General features: G+C 40.3%; 1 protein-coding gene across 5 annotated transcripts in view; it reads left to right on the top strand.

Moving 5' to 3' along the window:
* Positions 1–14,222, top strand: part of LOC131149006 (probable LRR receptor-like serine/threonine-protein kinase At1g06840) — a 120,343-nt gene that overhangs the window by 35,867 nt on the left and 70,254 nt on the right. The window contains exon 1 of one of the 5 annotated variants that reach the window (XM_058099034.1): positions 5,584–5,765. The exons of the other annotated variants lie outside the window; for them this stretch is intronic. Coding sequence (XP_057955017.1) covers positions 5,584–5,765 — 182 coding nt within the window. Of the gene's footprint in view, positions 1–5,583; positions 5,766–14,222 lie in introns of those variants that run through there. 5 annotated transcript variants of the gene reach the window in all.

The raw sequence follows: 14,222 nt of genomic DNA, 5'->3' as shown, positions 1-14,222 counted from the left end.
TTCTGGTACTGTTTGTCTTTCTGCATAGTTTGTTTTTTGGTTATTTTGTTTTTGTCTCGACCTTTTTTTTTTTTTAGCCTTTATTTAGCGTGGACTCTGCACCTGTGTGTGCTAAGTTTATGGGCAACATTTATTCTACGTGGGCTTTTCAATTTGAACTTTTACTTAAGGGAAAAGATCTTTGGGGCCATATTGATGACATGGATTGTGCACCCAATCCTGATAAATCCAAGGATTTAGCGTCTTCTCCTTCATGGGCTGTGCTTGATGCTCGGATTATGTATTGGCTTCTTGGCTCAGTTGAGCCACATATTGTCCCGAACTTGCAACCTCATCGCACCGCTCAATCCATGTGGACTTAAAGAGGGTGATTCTTGCAATCTTGTGGTTTGTTGTTTGGATTTGAAGGTAGATTTCAATCGTAGGTTGCAGGATTGTTGATTCAGTATTTTCTGGCTCCTTGGCTGTAATCCAAGGGTTTTGGTTCAAATTTTCTCCTTTCCCGCCTATGTGGGTTTGAAGTTTGAACTGTTCTTTGTGATTTAATGGCTGGTAGCTCGGGTTGCTGGGCACAGATAGTTAGAGGAAAGCAAGATGATTAAAAGGAAATGATTGCAGATGTATTGAAATTTATTGAAATTAAAGGGGGAAATAGAGAGTGGGCTGCAAAGAAAGATTCTGAAATTCTTGCGGAGTACTCGCGACTGGAGAAAGAAGTAGAAAGGAGATTCAATGAATCCAAAGGTTTGCATTCCCCTGTGGCCCTCTTGGATGTTCTGCCGCATAGTTTGGGCGGAGTTGCATGTTCGAACCCTGGTCGGAAGGTGTCTGTGGTGCCTGAAGACCTAGCTAAAGCTACTCTGATGGTGCTAAATGAAAAAATAATTGAATCACTGGGATTAGTGGGAAGTGATTCTTCTCCAGGGGGAAATACTGATGGAAATGAATGTATTGGGAGAAGATTCTGGGGGGATGAGGAGATGTCGGGAGATGAGAGACTGTTGGTTACTGATTCTCCTTGTGCTAAATCTCCATAAGCTTAAGAGGAAGGAATAATGTCGGATAAAGAGGGAAAGGCACCTGAGGATGGAAGAACAATAATTAGGAATAACAAGAAAGTTCCCTGGTCCGATTTGTTTGCAAATAATTGGAATCCCAATTGGTGTTCTCCCATCCCTGCATTTCAGTCAGATGGCCAAGCTGCGAAATTGAGGTTAACAGATCTATCCAGACTGTAGAATTCTTATCAAAGGTGCCTTGTGGGGTATTTTGTTGGGAAATTTCTTGGAAGGGCTGCCTTAAGCACTGTGGTGAGTTCTTGGAAAGCTAAAGTCAACTATATTAGGCATGCAGATGGCTGGGTTGTATTTAAATTTCAGGATGATGAGGAAATGGACATGGTACTTTATTCATGAAGAGAATGCCAAATCATTTTCAGTTTGGACCAGAACACAGCACAGGTCTACTCTTCCTGTCTGGGTCCAGTTGAAAAACCTACCTATCGAAATGTGGACTCCAATGGCCTTGGGTAAAATTTGCTCTGAATTGAGGAAGCCGATGTGTGCTGATAAACTGACAACGATACAAGCTAGAGTATCTTTTGCGAGAGTCCTTGTGGAGGTAGATGTAGCAAAAGAAATAAGACACTCTGTCAAGGTAATACTCCTGGATGATGAAGAACTGGTTCAGGAGGTAGTGTATGAGAACCTCCCTGGATTCTGTACTCTCTGCAAGTATGTAGGGCACTCGGCAAACTTTTGTGGATTGAAGAAGGGGAATGGAGGGTCTGGTAGATCGAAGGGGTATGTGGATGGGGGTCCCAGTTCAGTGGTTTCTCCTGATGCTCAGGTGATCAACTCAATGGAGGATTTTGAAGGTAATAGGGTGAGTATGGAAGGGTTGAATGTAAAGGATGATGGGGCTGCTAATGAAGACCAGGGAGGCAAGGGTGCAAAATCTGGGGATCCCCAAATAAGGTTCTCGAATAGCCCTGGCATGAGAGTGGACAAGGTAGGTGTTTGGAATGATCCATGTAATAACCTGGGGTGTATGGACTCTCTGATGTTTCCAGAAGCTAATTGTGGGTTTAGGCCTCTGGTTCCTCAGGTTGCAAAACAATTGGAAGGAAGTGTTGATATCTCTGGTGTAAATGCTAGCTTAGAACCGTCTCCTGTGGCTCCTAAGGGATGTGGGAGCAATTTTCCATATGGTGAAGGGGTTGAAAAGAATCAGAGATGCTGCAGTTACTTGGAAGATCCAGTCTGCAAGAATGTGAATCAGGCTATTGTGCAAAGCCAGTGGGAAAGCCAGGAGGTGGTCGTTGCCTTACAAGCTTGTGGTGGTCCTAAAGGGGGTGGCTTGATGAAGAAACAGAACCAGCTCTGTAAGGATATGAATGAGGATTGTACTGTTGTTAAGAACAGGAAAGTTGCAAAGAAAAAAAAGGGGGGGGGGGGGGGGCATCAACTCAACCAAATAAGAAGGGGGGAGCCTGGCCCTTATCCTGTCCAATGAAAATCTCTTCATGGAACATCCGGGGACTTAAAAAACCCCTGAAACAAAATGGGATTGTGGATCTCATTAGGAAGAATAAATTGGATGTGATGGGGATCTTGGAAACTAAAATGTCTGTAGATAAGCTAAATTTATTGATGGGTAGAAATTTCAGTTCATGGCAGGAAGAATTTTAGTCTTGTGGAATCCTCAGAAAGTCCTGCTGCAGGAATTCCATAAGAGTGCTCAGGCTCTGCATTGCACTGTGAAGTGTATGGTTTCCTCGAACATGTTCCTGGTAAGCTTTATATATGGCTTCAACTCACTGGTTGCTAGAAGAGCCTTGTGGCAGGATCTTATTCAAATTGGGAATGCTACATCTGACCCATGGATGTTATTTGGTGACTTCAATTGTGTACTTAATGCTGAGGAAAAGAGAAATGGTGTACCTGTATCAGTGTATGAAACAAAGGATATGAATGACTGTTTTAATGAAGTTGGGCTGACTGATTTAAATTCTTCAGGGTGCTTGCTTACATGGTCCAATGGGAATGTATGGTGCAAGCTTGACAGAGTGTTGGTTAATCAGAGATGGATGGTGACAGATTGGAAGGCCCAGGCTATGTTCCAATTCCCTGGTATTTTGTCAGATCATTCTATCTGTTTGGTGACCTTGTTCTCAGACCAGGACCTGGGAAGGATTCCATTGAAATTTTTTAATATGTGGACCACTCATACTGACTTCCAGAAGGTTTTCAAGGAAGTATGGCAGAGGTATTGGGTAGTAAACAATTCTGTCTCACAAGGAAACTGCAAGCCCTGAAGAAACCGTTAAAAATTTTGAACTCTTCCCAATTTTCTCATATCTCAGCTCGAGCTGAGAGAGCTAGTGCAGAGCTCTTGGAAATGCAGCAAAAGGTGCATGATGAGCCTTCATCTCCTGAACTACAAATGGAACTGGGAGTTAAGAAGAGGGAAGCTTTGAGGTTAGAGGAAGCTAACAGAATGTTCCTTGCACAGTTGGCCAAATGTAAGTACCTAAAGCAGCGTGATAGAGGATCCTCTTTCTTCCATGCCTTGCTGAGAAGGAATAGAAACAGAAATCATATTTCCTCTGTAACTAAACAGAATGGTGACCAAACGGAATCATATGACCAGGTTGCTCAGGAGTTTGTGAGTTATTATAAACAACTACTTGGGATGGAAGGGCTTTGTTCGAAGGTGGATAAGCAGGTTATTTCTAAGGGGTCTGTTCTTAATGAATCCAAAAGTAAGAGAATGGTTCTGCCGTTATTAGATGAGGAAATTAAAGATGCACTTTTCAGCATTGGTGATAGTAAATCCCCTGGGCCAGATGGATACTCTGCTGGTTTCTTTAAAAAAGCTTGGAAAATAGTTGGATATGATTTCACACAGGCTGTCAAGGAATTCTTCATTCATGGTAAGCTGCTGAAACAGGTAAACCACACCATCATTGCAGTGATTCCTAAATCCAGTCATGCATCTTCAGTAAGTGACTATAGATCTATCTCGTGTTGCAATGTATTATACAAAGTGATAGCCAAGATTATTGTAGCTAGGATTAAACCTGCTCTGGAAGATGTGATCAACCCAGCTCAAGCTGCATTTGTCAAACAGAGAAGCATGGTAGAAAATATCTATTTGGTACAAGAATTGGTTAGGGGATATGCAAGAAGGAGAGTCTCTCCCAGATGTATGTTGAAAATCGACTTGAAGAAGGCGTATGATTCAGTATCTTGGCCCTTAATGATATGCTGGTTCAGTTAAAATTTCCTGCTGAAATGGTTGCATGGATTATGGGGTGTGTGACTTCTACTTCATTTTCCATTGCACTGAATGGAAGATTTTACGGGTTCTTTAAAGGGAAGAAGGGCTTGAGACAGGGTGATCCTCTTTCACCCCTGCTGTTTGTTGTTTGTGTAGAATATCTGTCGGGGTTGCTAAAATCTGTAGAAGGCAAGTTTGATTTCAAATTTCACCCAGGTGTGAAGAACTGAGGCTTACCCATCTGGTGTTTGCTGATGACCTGATGCTTTTCTCTTGGGGTGACTCTACTTATGTAAAGTACCTAATGGATTGTCTGAGCAAATTTTCCTGCTGCTCGGGACTTGCAGCTAATCCCCTGAAATCAAATATATATCAATCTGGTATAAAGGACAAGGAGTTGGAGAACATAGTGAATCTAATTGGAATGAAGCTTGGGGATTTTCCATTTAGGTATCTGGGTATTCCCTTATTATCCTCGCGGCTAAATGCTGCACATTGTGGCCCTTTGATCAACCGAATTTCTAATCAATTCAAAAAATGGCCTGGGCATACTTTGTCTTATGCAGGGAAATTGGAAATCATTAACTCAATTATTCAAGGGATGGAATGCTTTTGGTTGGCGATCTTCCCCATCCCTTTAAATGTTTTGAACCAAATTATTAAACTCTGCAGGGTGTTCTTGTGTTGGGGCGGGGGGAGGGGGGGGGTAGGAAGAAACCATTGGTGGCTTGGAAGGAAATATGTCTTCCAAAATCTGAGGGAGGACTTGGAGTCTTTGATTTGAACACATGGAATCTGGCTTTATTATCCAAAACCTTATGGAACATACATGCTAAAAAGGATACACTGTGGTCCAAATGGATCCACCAGATTTATTTAATCGATTCTAACATCTGGGAAGCTACAGCAAAGAAGAATGCTTCTCCTTTGTTCAACAAGCTGATTACCATAAGGGATCAGATTGTGGGGACCTGTGGAGGGGTTGAAGCTGCCATGGAAATGATGAAGGGATGGGGAAATAATTCTCATCTGAGTTATGATTTCTGGAGGAATAAAAGCCACAAGGTGCCGTGGGCTAAGGTGTTATGGTATAGTGGGAACTTACCAAAACATGCTTTCTGTTTCTGGCTGGGGATGAAGGGGAAGCTGCCCACTTGTGATAGAGTGGTTGGGGAGGAAATTGACCAGCTTTGTGTGTACTGCAAGACAGAAACTGAAACATAGCAGCATTTATTTTTCAGTTGTAAATTCTCAGCTGAAGTATGGAATGGCGTCAGATCTTGGTTGGGCTTAAGAAGGAGCATGTCGACCATCAAAGCTGCAGCTAAATGGTTGCACAAGGAAGCTAGGGGTAAGGGGATCCACTCTGCAGGAAAGAAAATTGCCTTGGCAGCAACAATATATCTCATATGGCACTTCAGAAACAAATGTAGATTTGAGAATCATGTCATATCCCCCGCAGAGATTGTCAGTGTGGTCCAAAGGTATACTTGTAGGGCTGTTTTTGACAAGTTTGAATTGTATGCTATAGGCTAATGTAACTGATGTTTGTGTCTTTAGCATAAACTCCTCATGTAAGTAGTCTCTCCTTTTGAGATATTGGAACTGGTCATTTTGACCCCTGGGGATGCCCAGGTTTTGTTGTATATATTGAAATGTAACATAATCTAGCTAAGTATGGACCCTTGTTCCTCTCTGACCTGGGGATGCTCAGTGTAGTTGTACATTCATTTTGATCAATACATTTACCCTTTGATCAAAAAAGAAAAAAAAAAGATAACGGTGCTCATCGTTTTCAGTTAGAGCATGTGATTGCCATGTTTCAACATGACAATTGTTCCATCCAAGACTACTATTCGGTGTTTCTGACTCTTTGGAACGAATATTCTGATCTGGTTACCGCGGATGTTCCTGTTGCCTCTCTTTCCATTATTCAACGTCTTCACGAGACTAGTCGTTGTGATCAGTTTCTTGTGAAACTCCATCCTGAGTATGAATCTGTTCAGTCTTCTTTGCTGAATCGCTCTCCCTTTCCCTCTCTTGATGTTTGTTTTGGTTAGTTACTTCATGGAGAACAACGACTTAGTACTCAAGTTACTTAGGAACAATCTCATGGTAGTTCAGGGTTTGTCTTGGTGGTTTATGCTGCTCAACGACGAGGACTGCTTGCGCACTCTAGCTCCTTGCAGTGTTTTTGTTGTAAGGAATTTAGGCATATCGCTGCTAATTGTTCCGAGAAATATTGCTTTTATTGCTAGAAGGGTCACATTATCAAAGATTGTTGTATTCGCTCTCAAAATCGTCAGGCTCAGACATTTCAGACTTCTGTTATTGTACCCTCCACAGTGACTTCTGCGAACCTTGGCTCTTCTTTAGGTGACTCCTCTATTCCTGCACCTCCTGTAGTGAGTTACTGCACACCAGAAATGGTGCAACAGATGCTAATTTTGCATTATTGACAATGGGGTTTTAAGGTAATAATTCTACTAAACTCTGGTACGTGGACTTGGGTGCCTCTAATCACATGACGAATAATCCCACTGGTCTGTTTCATGTTCGGCCCTACGCTGGTCATTAAACTATTCAAACTGCCAATGGCAGTTTTTGCCAATAGCTGCTGTCAGAGATGCCTCTTCTAAATTCACTAATGTGTTTCTTGCTCCTCAGCTTTCCACAAATCTTATTTTTGTTGGTCAATTAGTTGATAACAGTTGTGCTGCTAATATTTTTGGTAATGGTTGTGTCGTGGAGGACTAGGTAACGGGGGGAGTCGATCGTGAAGGGAGCTAAAGTGGGGCGCTTGTTTCTACTACTTATGCCTGTTCCAGCACTTTCTTTAGTTTCTTATATTAAGTCTTTTGCTTGTAATAATGTTTCAGATCTTCAGTTTCTTATATTAAGTCTTTTGCTTGTAATAATGTTTCAGATCTTAGTATGGTGTGGCATCGTCATTTAGGCCATCCCAATACTCAGATCTTATCTCATGTATTGAACTCTGGTTTACTTGGTAATAAAGAACGTTCTTCTTTATCTCTTGAGTGTGCTTCTTGCAAACTTGGTAAAAGCAAAACTCTTGCCTTCCCTTTGCATGCTAGTAGAGCCTCTCAGTGCTTTGATCTTATCCATAGTGATGCTTCAGAACCTTCCTTGGTTAGTTCACATGAAAAATTTAAATACTATGGGACTTTCATTGATGATCATAGCAGATTTACTTGGGTCTACTTTCTTCGCTCTAAATTTATGGTTTTTTGTACTTTCACTGAGTTTTTAGCGTATGTTGACAATCAATTTTTTGCTTCTATTAAGACATTACGCACAAATTCCGGTGGTGAATATTTGTCTACTGAGTTTCAAGTGTTTTTGGTTTCTAAAGGTATTATTCATCAACGTTCATGTCTCGCTACTTCCCAACAGAATGGAGTAGCCAAACTCAAAAATCGTCATCTCCTAGATGTGGTATGTACTCTCTTGCTAGAATCCTCTATTCCATCCATGTTCTTGGTTAAAGCTCTGAAAACTGCTACTTGATTAATCGTTTACCTTCTCAAGTCCTACTCATGGAGTCTCCCTATTTTCGCTTATTTGCTAAGAAACCTAGTTACAATAACCTCAATACCTTTGGTTGTGTATGTTTTGTTCATTTACCTCCTCATGAGCAACATAAATTATCTACCCAATTTGTTCGATGTGCATTCTTGGGATATAATGTGTGTCAAAAGGGATTTGTTTGTTATGATCCTACATTACATCGTACACGCATTTGTTGGAATGCTATTTTCTTTGAAAATCAACATTTCTTTCCTATGTCTCTTGTGCCCTCCTCTTCTACTGTGGTTCTACCCTCCTTTGAGCAGCAGTTCTCGAATCTTCATCAAGTCAGTTCTTGCTTTAAACTAGGTATTGTGTATACGAGACGCTCCCACCCACAGTCTCTTCCAGTGGCTCACCCGATATCTGATCCTACCACGCTTTAGATTCAATCAATTGCAGCACCTTTAGAACCATTGGTAAGTCGCTCTCCTCTAGTGTCTGTACCCCCGGATAGGTATGGGTTTCCCTCTTCCAGTTCTAACAATTCTATTTTAGCTCCTATTGCTACATTGTCCAATTTTGATATTCCCACATCCTACTCGCACGCTGCCAAGCATGATTGTTGGCGATGAGCTATGCAGGAAGAAATTGCCGCTCTAGAGGCCAATCACACTTGGGACATTGAGCCTTGTCCTCCCACCATTGTTCCTTTGGGTTGCAAATGGGTTTACTCAGTCAAGGTCCGATCTGATGGAAGTTTGGATCGTTACAAAACTTGCCTTGTTGCACTTGGGAATAATTATATGGTGTCAATTTTGAAGAGACCTTTGCTCCCGTGGCTAAGATGACTACTGTTCTTACGATCCTAGCTCTTGTTGTTTCTAGTGATTGGCCACTATATCAAATGAATATCAAGAATGCTTTTTCTTCACGGGATCTTAAAGAGTGTATTTATATGAAGCCACCCCCGGGTTTGTTTCCCTCTCCTACTTCACATGTGTGTGAGTTTTGTCGCTCTCTTTATGGTCTCAAACAAGCTCCGAGGGCCTATTTTGATAAATTATGCACCACTTTATTGCAATTTTCATTCTGCTTTACTTGGTCAGCTCAAGACTCATCTCTCAGAGTCCTTTCATATGAAAGATCTTGGGTCTCTCACATATTTTCTTGGTCTTGAGGTGCAACATAGTCCCTCTTGTATTTCACTCAATTTACATAAGTATGCTAGTGACTTGTTGGCTACAGCTGACCTTTAGGAGGCTACTTCTGTTGATACTCCCATGGAATTAAATGTCAAGCTTTGCAAAGAGGAAGGTGACTTATTTGCTGATCCCAATTTATACTAGAAGTTGGTGGGTAGCCTTGTTTATCTCACCATTACTAGACTGGACATTTCTTTTGCTGTACAACAAGTCAGCCAATTTCTTTAGACTCCTCGTCATCTTCATTTGGTTTTTGTTTGTAGGATCATATGCTATATGAAGGGCACTTTTGCCAGTGGTTTATTCTTCCCTGCAGGAAATTCTACTTGCCTTGCTGCTTATAACGATGCTGATTGGGCTGGTTGTGCGGATACACGTCGCTTCATCTTTGGTTGGTGTGTGTTCTTGGGTGATGCATTGATCTCTTGGAAGAGTAAGAAGCAAGACAGAGTTTCTAAGTCATCTACGGAATCTGAATATTGGGCGAAGTCTCTTGCTTGGTCTGAAATTAGTTGGCTTCGAGGTTTGCTTGTTGAGCTAGATTTTTCTGAGACTGATCCTACACCTTTACATGCTGATAATACGAGTGCTATTCAGATCACGGCCAATCCTGTCTATCACGAGCGGATGTTCATTGTCACTTTATCCGTGAAGTATTTGAAGCTCGTGTTATCACTCTTCCACATATTTCCATTGAAAAACAAATTGCTGATATCTTCACCAAGACTCTCACTCATCATCGACATTACTTCCTAAGTAGCAAATTGATGCTTGTTGATCAACTCACATCAATTTGAAGGGGCCGCCCCCCGGGGGGGGGGGGGGGGGGGGGGTAACAACGGACAACAAAAGCTTTGCTGTCCACATTTCTTTCCTTATTTCAGTCCACATTTATTTCTTTATTTCTCCATTCATTATTCTGTACAATTAGCGTACATTATTTGACAAATTATAGTTTACATGTATAGGGTTAGAATCATGCGGGAACTTATTCGCTTTCCTTGTATAGCATTCTTGTAAATTATATATATAATATACAGAACTCAAGGCCAGACAATTTCGGCCATTCACACAATACTTTGACATCTTCGCCACCTCTTCTTTATGTTGTTAAGGCTTGATATCCATTGTTGGCCCACAACCTAACAACTTAAGTTTTTTGGTAAAGTGGTATTCTAACATGGTATCGGAGCTAGTTTCTAGGAGGTCTCGGGTTCTAGTCTTGTTGTCCGCATTCATTGTGTGGTGTTTAAAAAATTATTGTACTCTTTGTAATGAGTGTTACTTATTGTTTGTTTATCTTGCCACGTGTTGTTGGTTGCACATATAGGAGAGTGTTAAAGCTTGATATCCATTGTTGGCTCACAACTTAACAGCTTAAGCTTTTAGATAAAGTGGTATATTGGTATCCTAACATATGTGTTTCTCTTTAACCAAGACATTGTAAACCTCATCTTTTATACATTTTACATTACCTAAATCCTTGCAATTTCTTTCTCTGGCTCTAGCAAGTTCATATATGTTTCTTTCCCCTTCTTTTGTATATCTAGTGTAGCGTATAGATTATCATAAGCTTTATGTTTAGCTTAGCTAGTAGTCTTTTTTGCATCTTTTGTTGCCTCTCTATATTTTGCAAGATTTTATATATTTCTACAATTTTGCTATGTTTTCTACCAAATTATTTTTGTTTTTGTAGCTTTTGGACATCTTGATCCCAACATCAAATTTCTTTATTGCCTGAGAACCTTCCTCTAGATTCACATAGAATCTCTTTTGCTATCTTTTTAATTGAGCTAGCCGTCCTATTCTAAGATGTTTGCATTTACATTATCCCCTATTGTCCAATCACCCTCTTTGATTGTTTTATCTTTAAATTTTCCTTTATTTCTCTCCTTTCCAATTCCACCACCTTGTACTCTTGCATTGACTCATGTTGCTCTTTTTCTTCCATTTTTTTAGTTCATTTATCTAGTACTAAGACTCTATGTTGTATTTCTAATTAATAAGTAGTAGAGATGGCACGTGTTTTCGTTTCTTTCCTTTTACCGCTTAGCAATTTGCCGTATGTATGTTCTTAGCAATGAATTTTGAATGGTATGGTAGATGACTTCGGTTCGACAAATGTCCACATTGATGGCAAACCTTTCAATTTGTTACTGGAAGAGGCTGGGGGAGGCATTTTTGGTGGCTTCTTAGTGGTTTTTTGAATATCTTTCATCAACTTGTGTGTGTTTTGAATGATTTTCTTGTTGGAAGATGATAGATTACTACTTACCTAAAAGCTTAAGCTAATAGGTTTTGGGCCAACAATGTGTATCAAGCTTTAACACACCCCTTGCATGTCTAGTCTGACAGCACGTGGAGAGATAAACACACGATAAATAACACCCATTACAGGGAATAAAATAATTTTTTAAACACCACATAATAAATGCAGGCAACAAGGCTAAATCCCTGGACATCTTGTTTTAACTAGCTTTGATACCATGTTAGATATCACTTTATTTTAAAGCTTAAGCTAATAAGTTGTGGACCAACAATGTATATCAAGCTTTTGTAGAAGAAATTGGGGAAATTTTGGTATTGGGTGGTGCTCCAGTCAACAAGAAAGTTGTAAATTTTTTGTTCCAGTGAAGTAAGTTGGTCATCTTTCGGATGTGAAGAAGGGAGTGGGTAGAATGTTGTGGTAAGAGTTGATTCATTCGTCATATTCTGAAAATGGTGACCTTTATATCCATTATGATCATTTGATGATGTCCTTTTGCGAGGATCAGTTTGTTGGAGAGGGTGGTTGACTGCTTGGATTTCAAGGCTGAGCAGCAATGGAGAAGGATATTTGGGCACCTTTGGGCTTCTAGCTAGGGCTTAGGAGTGGGCTGGTGTTCTATATTTTCTTTTGACATGGGACAATTGATGAATAAGGTTAACTTGTATTTGGTTGAGGCCCTTTAAGTACTTATTATGTGTAATAAGGAGCAAGTGTCTACAAAGCCCCAACAATACTTAGTCAAGGTCCATTCTTGAGGAGCCTTTTTATGGCTAACCCTGCTAAGATTTGATTAAAATGAATGACCTAACTTGAAATAGGTCTCTTCCTCTATTTATAATACAAATTAAATACATTGTAATGACAATAATACCCATGCTAACTCCCGCTAATTAACATACTAGAACATTCAGTAATAATAATACTAAAAGACATAAATAACCTCTAACACTCCCCCTCAAGTTGAAGCAAAAGTGTCATATCCTCCTAGCTTGTTACAAATGAATTTAACACGAGCACCCCTAACAATTTGGTAGCAAATCAGCAAGCTGGATGCTCGACTTCACATTAGCGGTTGTAATGAGCTTCTGCACAAGTTTCTTTCGAACAAAGTGGCAATCAATTTCAATGTGCTTCGTCCGCTTATGAAAGATTGGGTTGGAGGCAATATGAAGAGCAACTTGATTGTCACATATCAACTTCATAGGTTGAGAATGAGAAACACCCAATTCTTTCAACATATTGTTCAACCAGACAAGTTCACAAGCAGTGTGAATCATAGCTCTATATTTTGATTCAGCACTTGACCTTGCCATTGCAGTTTGTTTTTTACTCTTTCAAGAAATGAAATTACTATCAACCAAGATAAAGTACCCAGTTGTGGATCTTTGGTCGAAAGACGATCCAGCCCAATCTACATTTGTATATCAATTGATATAAGTGTGACCCTGATCACGATATCAAAGACCTCTTTCAAGTGCACCTTTGAGATATCTCAAGATGCGAATTACTGTGTCTAATGACTTGTCCTCAGAGAATCTAGAAATTGACTCACAACACCTTTGGCAAAAGATATATCCAGCCAATAATTCAACCTTCCAACAAGTCTCTGGTATTGTCCAGGATTAGGTAGCGAATCACCCATATCCCGCACTAACTTGCTATTAGGATCCATGGGTGTATGAACTGGTTTAGATCCCAACAAGCTAGTTTCATCCAATAGATCAAGAACATACCTCATCCGTGACCCAACAATTTCGATACGAGATCTAGGTATTTCTATACCCAAGAAGTATTTCAAAGGTACCAAATTTTTGGTCTGAAACTTAGTCCATAGAAAAATTTTGAGACTCTGAATACCTTTATCATCATCACCTGTACTAACAATATCATCCTCATAAACACCAATAAGGATCCTACCCGATGAAGTATGACAATAAAACATGGAATGATCCACAACTCGCCGTCGAAGACCAAACTCAAGTGCTATAGCACTAAAACGATCAAACCATGCTATAAGAGACTTTTAAACCATATAAAGACTTCTTTGGCTGACACACTAAGCTTGACTCCCCCTGAACAACAAACCTAGGTGGTTGCTTCATATAAACCTCCTTCTCAAGGTCACCATGCAAGAAGGCATTTTTCATATCTAGCTAAGGTAGAGGCTAGTGAGAGTAGTAGCCAAGGAGATGAACAGACGTACGGATGTAAGTTTGGCAACTAGAGAAAAAGTATTAGAATAATCCAGACCATACACCTGAGAGTATCCCTTAGTAGCAAGATGGGCCTTTAGACGAGCCATAGAACCATCGGGGTTGAATTTCATAGTGTAAACCCTCCGATAACCAACCATAGGCTTGTCAAGAGGAAGAGGTGCCAAGTCCCAAGTACCATTGTCATGTAAATTATTCATCTATTCAACCATAGCATCCTTCCACCCGGAACGGGCTAAGGTTTTTGAAACAAATTTAGGAAGGTAGTAGATGATAGAGTAGTGACAAAACAATTATTAGAGGATGATAAGGAGTCATTAGAAACATAGTTGGAAATGGGGTGTTGAGTACATATGCATTTACCTTTTTGAACAACAATTGGAGGATCAACATCATGAGAAGTATGATCATCAGACAAGAAAACCAAAAGGCGTGGGAGTAGATGCTAGAGGGGACTCTCTTCCTTGAAGCAGCTATCATGAATACACTTGCAAATTAGCATGTTCAAGACAATGAGAAGTACTCAGACTACATGGAGACTTAAATGGTTGGTTGGGCAAGGACAACAATGTAGAAACTAGAAGATTAGGCGAAGCAAGAGACTCATTGAGCTCAGAAGCACTCAGTGATTGGGTTTTGTAAGGTGTAGACTCAAAGAAGGTAACATCGGCAGAAAGAAAGAAGTGATGCAGCACAGGACTATAAAACGACATCCCTTTTGAGTAT

The sequence above is a fragment of the Malania oleifera genome, chromosome 2, assembly GCF_029873635.1.
Source record: "Malania oleifera isolate guangnan ecotype guangnan chromosome 2, ASM2987363v1, whole genome shotgun sequence".
NCBI lineage: Eukaryota > Viridiplantae > Streptophyta > Magnoliopsida > Santalales > Ximeniaceae > Malania > Malania oleifera.
Note: the sequence above shows the minus strand (reverse complement) of the source record. Positions and strands in the feature narration are given on the sequence as shown.